The sequence below is a fragment of the Podarcis gaigeae genome, assembly GCF_964106915.1.
Source record: "Podarcis gaigeae genome assembly, chromosome: 9".
In the NCBI taxonomy this organism is placed as follows: Eukaryota; Metazoa; Chordata; class Lepidosauria; order Squamata; family Lacertidae; genus Podarcis; species Podarcis gaigeae.
The window spans coordinates 13,211,180-13,219,394 of NC_139685.1; the positions used below are offsets into that span (position 1 = coordinate 13,211,180).

The 8,215-nt window shown below is 46.1% G+C and overlaps 1 protein-coding gene across 1 annotated transcript in view; it reads right to left on the bottom strand.

Annotated features, from left to right (window-relative positions):
• The window catches only part of SEL1L3 (SEL1L family member 3), a 52,393-nt gene extending 44,387 nt beyond the window's left edge, over positions 1–8,006 (bottom strand). The window contains exons 1-2 of the mRNA XM_083754896.1: positions 7,805–8,006; positions 3,015–3,582 (exon numbers count right to left, since the gene is read on the bottom strand). Coding sequence (XP_083611022.1) covers positions 3,015–3,582; positions 7,805–7,879 — 643 coding nt within the window. The 5' untranslated portion in view covers positions 7,880–8,006. The remainder of the gene's footprint in view (positions 1–3,014; positions 3,583–7,804) is intronic.
• Between the last annotated feature and the right edge of the window lie 209 nt (positions 8,007–8,215).

The following is an 8,215-nucleotide window of genomic DNA, read 5'->3' on the forward strand; positions in this document are numbered from 1 at the left end:
CCAGTTGTGACCAACTCTGGGATTGCGGCACTCATCTCGCTTTATTGGCCAAGGGAGCCGGCGTACAGCTTCCGGGTCATATGGCCAGCATGACTAAGCCGCTTCTGGTGAACCAGATCAGCGCACAAAAACCCCATTTACCTTCCCGCCAGAGCGGTACCTATTTATCTACTTGCACTTTGACGTGCTTTCGAACTGCTGGGTTGGCAGGAGCAGGGACCAACTCCTATTCTATGCCAGTGCATAGCTGAACACTTAACTTTGCAACACGGGACAGAGGTTATAATTGAACTGCTTTGTAAATAACTGAGGTTAGGGTGAGACTATCTTAACATCTCCCTAGTTTATAATAAGTTACAGTATTGGAAAAGATTATTTGGCAGGTAGTGCGTGAGATTTCTGGCTGCTATTTAAGACTGTGGCAACTGCGTGTGCTGCGTACTTTGAGATTCCAAACTGGGACAAAGTGAACAGCAGCTTGCCTTCATCCTATGCATGTTTGCTCAGAATTAAGTTCCACTGAGTTCAGTGTCTCAGATGATTTCCCAAATAATACACCAGTAAAAAAGGTAAAGGACCCCTGACAGTTAAGTCCAGTCGCGAACGACTCTGGGGTTGCAGTGCTCATCTCGCTTTACAGGCCAAGCGAGCTGACGTTTGTCCGCTGACAGTTTATCCGGGTCACGCGGCCAGCATGACTAAGCCACTTCTGGTGAAACAAGAGCAGTGCACGGAAACACCGTTTACCTTCCTGCCAGAGCGGTACCTACTTATCTACTTCCACTTTGATGTGCTTTCAAACTGCTAGGTTGGCAGGAGCTGGGACCGAACAATGGGAGCTCACCCCGTCGCAGGGATTCGAACTGCCAACCTTCCAATTGGCAATCCCAAGGCTCAGTGATTTACACCACAGTGCCACCCGCATCCCAATACACCAGTAAGGTAAAAGGTAAAGGGACCCCTGACCATTAGGTCCAGTTGTGGCCGACTCTGGGGTTGCGGCGCTCATCTCACTTTATTGGCCAAGGGAGCCGGCGTACAGCTTCCGGGTCATGTGGCCAGCAGGACTAAGCCGCTTCTGGCGAACCAGAACAGCGCACGAAAATGCCTTTTACCTTCCTGCCAGAGCGGTACCTATTTATCTACTTGCATTGGCATGCTTTCGAACTGTTGGATTGGCAGGAGCAGGGACCGAGCAACGGGAGCTTACCCCGTCGTGGGGATTCGAACCGCCGACCTTCTGATCAGCAAGTCCTAGGCTCTGTGGTTTAGACCAGTGTTTCCCAACCTTGTGCCTCCAGATGTTTTTGGCCTACAACTCCCATCATCCCTAGCTAGCAAGACCAGTGGTCAGGGATGATGGGAGTTGTAGGCCAAAAACATCTGGAGGCACAAGGTTGGGAAACACTGGTTAGACCACAGCGCCACCTGCGCTGCAGTATCTGGACCTTATTAAAATAACTGTTCTGGCAATGAAGTACTGAGGGTGAGGGCAACAATGGCTGGACCATCGCAAAGCAGCAATGCCAACTGATTCAGAACATTGCACTGGTGGAATGATGTGGATGGGCCTTTGTAAGCCTTCTTTGCTACCTACAAAACAGTATAATTGCACTAAATTGTTGCATGGCACAGCGCTGGGCAGGGGAGAGCCACATCAGATAATCTCACACTGCATTACAATTATATAATTCTACATTGTTCATAAATCTTTGCTAATGAGATCACGCATGGCAGGCAGTTTAATAGGTTTGGCACCATGAGTTCAGCTTGGAACTTCACTGCAGGTGAGTTTTATGCACCGTTCCAGTGACATTATCTACAGGATCTAGGTTCCAACGTGAATTTTTGTTCTTGGTAGTGTTTACAAGTAGAGATCCACGAGATATCGTTCTGCTGTTTGCACACCAGGGTTTGTTCGCGCTTCCTCTTGTCCTGCCACTTTCTCCCAGGAAAGCCCCCCCTGTTTACGGCTGAATCAGAACAAACGTCAGTTGGTTTTCCCCAACATTTGTTCCGATCCAGCGGGAAACAGTGGGTTTTCCTGGGGAAAGAGGCGAGACAAGCAAAAAACCTCTTGGAAGCAGAAAAACTCTTGAACCTGTGCTTTCTAGTGTGGAGAAATGACACAGCAGCTTTCATATCCCTCTTACAGAGCCAGGATGAAGTTCCTTTTAATTCTGGATGCAGTTTCAAAACAAATCAAGATCTGAAACCAAGGTCTGATCCTAGCTTGTTCAAACATACAATCATCTAAATAACCCACAGTTCCTTGAGTCCGGATGTTAACAGAGAACAGTGGTTTGTTTAAAAATGGAAATGAATGGCCCGTTGACTAATATACAATTTCTATGATATTGCAAGTGGGAGTTTAGTCACATACATGCCCTCGGCTTTAACCATTTCATGTGGGCAGGAGCGATGCCTTCAGAAAACTGAGAAGGAGGAAGATCAGATACAGACATACCTTGGGAGTCAAACAGAATCAATTCCGGAAGTCTGTTCGACTTCCAAAATGTTCAACTTCCAAGGCACAGCTTCTGATTGGCTGAAGGAAGCTCCTGCAGCCAATCAGAAGCCACAGAAGCCCGGCCAGATGTTCGGCTTCCAAAAGAACGTTTGAAAACCGGAGCAATCACTTTGGTTTTCAATCATTCGGAAGCCAAAATGCTTGGCAACTAAGCCGTTCAAAAACCAAGGTACGACTGTACTCAGTTAGGGCAATCTGTCGTCTTTCAACTCAGAGGCTTTCAAATGTCCCATCCCTCTAAGAAAAGCAGTAATGAAAAGGCTCTTTAAATGCTCAGTTAAGGACCTTTGCGACACCATCAGCCAGTAGACAATTCTACTCCCTAAGCTCTCTCCTCGTACGCTTGAAAAATCCACACGCAAAAAGTCAATTGAGTCCAGGCTGCAGATTTCAAAGATGCGCCACCAGGTGAGCTGAGCACCTTGCTAGTTGCAAATTCAGTCACACAATGTGCTGTTCCGCTGCACATAAGAAAAATACTTACCATTCTCATGGGGACACCAACGCATTATGTTTGCCTGCAGCCTCCAGGTATATTCCAAGCTCCATTTCATACACACTCGGTGTTCTTTGTAGGGACGTTCGAAAGGTGGAACAGATTCCAGCAAAGTGTAGTCCTTTGCAATTGCCTGCAAGTAGCCTTCCTTTCGTTTACCATGGGGGATCCCTCTTTGTTTGTGAATAATCCATGCATATAGTATCACTGTGTGTACGATGACGGAGCGTCTGATGAAATAGTCATCTCTGAAAACCATGCTGTTTGGAAATTTCAAGTTCACGGTTCTGTTTCTAGTGGTGTGGAGATGCTGGTCATTCTCCCACCTCTCCTTATAGACGGACACAGCAGTTCTGAATTCCAGTGACGCTATGGCTTCTATAGTAACAGTGCAAGGTTCGGAGCATAAATAGTCAACGGAGATTTCAGTATCGTTGAGAACTCTTTTGTTCAAAACATTCAGATGAATGAAATCTTCATAAAATACATCAGGTTTGGGCTGCGGAGTGACAGGTGTTGTCAGCAATGTGTCCTTTCCAAAAGATGGCACACTTTTCTAAGGGGGAAAAAAAGTTGCCATATGTTAACTTATTTAATATTTAAGGGCAACTGATGCAAAAGTGAGCTCTAATTATCTTCATTAAGATGTTCCTCACTTAGAATTTTTGCAGAGTTGTAAACCAAATGGTGGTACCTCTGGTTACGAACGGGATCCATTCCGCAGCCCCGTTCGCACCATGAGCAGAGTGCACCCTGCGTCTGCGTGGGTCGCGATTTGCCGCTTCCGCGCATGCGTGTGACGTCATTTTGAGTGTCTGCGCATGCGTGAGCGGTGAAACCCGGAAGTAACCCTTTCCGCTACTTCCGGGTTGCCGCGGGACGCAACCTGAAAAGATTTGACCTGAAGCAAACGTAACAAGAGGCATGACTGTATTTGTGATAGGCTGTGCATAATATTCAAGACATTGGTGGTAATTTCAACAGAATATGTGAGCGGCTGAATTCATCTGAGATTAAACGAACATGGTTTTAAGTTATTATTCTTCAACCCCATTCCCACTGAACGGACAAGAAAATGTCTATTAACTCTCTTAATTAAGAATATAAGAAATGTACTGCTGGATTCTGCCCAAGACCCACCTAGTCCTGAGCTGCTGGGAGCCTGAAGGACCCTGCCCTGCTTCTCTCCACCTGACAGGCTCCATAAAGGACTGTTGCCTCTGCTGCTGCTGCTGCTGAGCAGAGAGGGCTCTGCTTTTGTTTTTGTTTTTTAAATGGCTTTTATTTATTTTTATCTATGTCATTTTAACTTGTGAATTATTATTATTATTATTATTATTATTATTATTATTATTATTAATTATTTATACCCCACCCATCTGGCTGGGCTTCCCCAGCCACTCTGGGCGGCTTCCAAAAAAATATTAAAATACTGTAATACATCAAACATTAAAAGCTTCCCTAAACTGGGCTGCCTTCAGATGTCCTCTAAAAGTCTGGTAGTTGTTGTTCTCTTTGACATCTGGTGGGAGGGCGTTCCACAGGGAGGGCGCCACTACCGAGAAGGCCCTCTGCCTGGTTCCCTGTAACTTGGCTTCTCATAGTGAGGGAACCGCCAGAAGGCCCTCAGAGCTGGACCTCAGTGTCTGGGTAGAAAAATGGGGGTGGAGACGCTCCTTCTGGTATACAGGACCGAGGCCGTTTAGGGCTTTAAAGGTCAGCACCAACACTTTGAATTGTGCTCGGAAACGTACTGATTGATATTAATGCTATATTCTTAGTTTTAGATTTTATGATTTATGTGGAAATTGTTTTCCATTTGGTTGTGTACTTTTTGATGTGTTTTATTTATTGCATATGACTTTTGTTATGTTGGTAATGATGTAAATCTTGTCATGTTGTAAGCCGCCTTGAGAATTGTTTTAACTATGGAAAGGCGGCATACAAATAAAATGATGATGATGATGATGATGATGATGATGATAGTCCACTGCTCTGTTATTACAATGGCCAAAAAGCTCAAAAGTAGGAGTTGATTTGGAAGGGGAAAGGAAGGATTGCATAAAGACTGATGCCAAGAAAAAACACTACAAGATGGAAACATAAATATTTCTAGTTACAGATAGGTAGCCGTGTTGGTCTGCCATAGTCAAAACAAAAAAAATTCCTTCCAGTAGCACCTTAAAGACCAACTAAGTCAGTTCTTGGTATGAGCTTTCGTGTGCATGCACACGAAAGCTCATACCAAGAACTGACTTAGTTGGTCTTTAAGGTGCTACTGGAAGGAATTTTTTTTGTTATAAATATTTCTGGTACAGTGGTACCTCGGGTTAAGAACTTAATTCGTTCTGGAGGTCCGTTCTTAACCTGAAACTGTTCTTAACCTGAGGGACCACTTTAGCTAATGGGGCCTCCCACTGCCGCCGCGCGATTTCTGTTCTCATCCTGAAGCAAAGTTCTTAACCCAAGGTACTATTTCTGGGTTAGCGGAGTCTGTAACCTGAAGAGTCTGTAACCCGAGGTTCCACTGTAGTAAGAAGGTGTAAAGGAGAAGGAAATATCTATGGTTGCCAACTTTCACCACTGATGCCCTTCCTTAACAGCAGCCCAGCAGGCAGAAATGTAACAGGTGAAGCTCTTCACCATAAGCATCATGTCAAGAAAAATTTCTATCTGTTAAAGGCACAGAAGCAAGTTAGAAGAAGAAAGAAGATAGCAACTGATACCACAGTAATGGTAAGCTGCAAACAGAGAATTATAAGTTATTAGCTAGGATAAGAAATTATGAAAAGAGAAGAGTTGCACTCCTTGAAACTACCTCTTCCCTCATGAATCCTTGTGATGCCAACTCCCTGAATTGCAGGAGGCTGAATTTGGGTTCCCTTCCGACTTTACAATTCTATGACTCATTCTATGATCTTTTCCACTCCGTGCCAGATTATCCCAGAGGAGTAGCTGTGAGCTTGCGGCAGCAACAGAGCAACAGAAGAGACATGCGGCACCGCAAAGGCTACCAATTTATGGTTGCTCCATAGCTGACGACCCTCTGAGATGGGCTCTTTTATCTCTCCATGAAGGGCAAGCAAGCCAGAGAACGGAAGAGTCAGAAGGGATGCCAAGGGTCATCATCGAGCCCAACGCCCTACAAGGTAGGCATCTCAACATGATATAGAATCCTAGAGCTGTAGAATTTGGGAGTTTTCTTTCGTTCCATAGCTGTGAATCCAGGCAAATTGGGGTTATGGCAAGGAGGTGTGGAATGTGAAATAAGCAAGATTTTTTTTTTTCCCCAAACCCACACTTATCTTGGTATGTTTCTGTCTCTCTTGTAAAACCTAAGAAGGTTATTAAGAACATTCTGTTCTGCGGGATTGTGGCAGGGGAAATTCCTGCAAGAAATACACACGTGAATTATGGTGCTGGAGGAGACTCTTGAGAGTCCCATGGACTGCAAGAAGATCAAACCTCTCCATTCTTAAGGAAATCAGCCCTGAGTGCTCACTGGAAGGACAGATCCTGAAGCTGAGGCTCCAGTACTTTGGCCACCTCATGAGAAGAAAAGACTCCCTGGAAAAGACCCTGATGTTGGGAAAGATGGAGGGCACAAGGAGAAGGGGACGACAGAGGACGAGATGGCTGGACGGTGTTCTCAAAGCTACCAGCATGAGTTTGACCAAACTGCGGGTGGCAGTGGAAGACAGGAGTGCCTGCCGTGCTCTGGTCCATGGGGGCAAGAAGAGTCGGACATGACTAAACAACAACAACAACTATATTGCTGTGCTATGGCTTTGGGGGGGAAATGTACAATGAAATCTTGGTTTCAAAAAGGAGGGGAAGAAGAAGAAGAAGAAGAAGAAGAAGAAGAAGAAGAAGAAGAAGAAGAAGAAGAAGAAGAAATATGCACAACTTGCAGACTTAACATATAGAATAAGAGAACAAGAAGAACGTACACTTAGAGAAGACTGGAAAGCGCTTATTGAATATATGGGGAATAATTGTGTACAGCTGAAACCGCTGGCAGCATTAAGATGAATTCAACAGTGTAAATAAGTTTTGATGGGTGCAATAATGGAATACTAAATGGTATAGTTTTTGTAAAACATGTAGGGATGTCTGATATGCAGTGCGTTTCTTTCGTTAAAAAATGTTTAGGGGTACTCTCATTTTCCTACTCATATTGAAATACAGTGGTACCTCGGGTTAAGTACTTAATTCATTCTGGAGGTCTGTTCTTAACCTGAAACTGTTCTTAACCTGAAGCACCACTTTAGCTAATCGGGCCTCCCGCTGCCGCCGCACCGCTGGAGCACAATTTCTGTTCTCATCCTGAAGCAAAGTTCTTAACCTGAAGCACTATTTCTGGGTTAGCGGAGTCTGTAACCTGAAGCATCTGTAACCTGAAGCGTATGTAACCTGAGGTACCACTGTACTGCCCCTCAATGAAGCCAAACTTAGACTCACAAAATATTTAGGGGTATGCGTCCCCCCCCCCGAAAAAAAAGGCACTGATATGTAAAATGAACCATGGAAAGAGAAGAAAGGAAGTCATGGACATCTTAAGGATTTAAAATGAGTATTTTAGATTGTAAAACAGAAAATGTAATAAAAATTATATAGAAGGAGAAGGAGAAGGAGAAGGAGAAGGAGAAGGAGAAGGAGTGAAGTGAAGTGGGCGCCAGGCACCCAAACCGAAGGCACAACAACTTTGCCCCCCTCTCCCCCAGGCGAGCACCCACCAGCCCACCCCACGTGGCAGGAGACCCGAGGAACCAACTCACCAGGAGCAGCCAGAGGAGACAGAGGCAGCCCTCAGCTGCCCGGAGGCGCACGGTGCGCCCCACGGCGCTCTCCATGGCTGCGCCCGCTTCTCCTCCCTCTCTTCCTCGGGGGTGACTTGGCCGAGCCGGGAAACCCTGTCCCGGAGCGCGATGGGTGTGTGGCAGTGTTTGCGACACGGATCCGGCTTCCTGGCGGGCGATGCCTCCGGCTTGGAGGAGGAAGCAGGAGGAGCCAGCCGGGCGCGGCAGGTGCGCCTTGGGCTCGGCGCGCCACCGCGGCGAAAGGAAAACCCCGATGGTGCGTCTGAGCGCGTGCAGAGGATTTTTTCCCCCGGCGGCTGCAACCAGCTGTCAAGGGGCGACCGAGAATCGTTGCTAACTGGGCAGGGGACCCGAGGGTCGTCTAGTCCA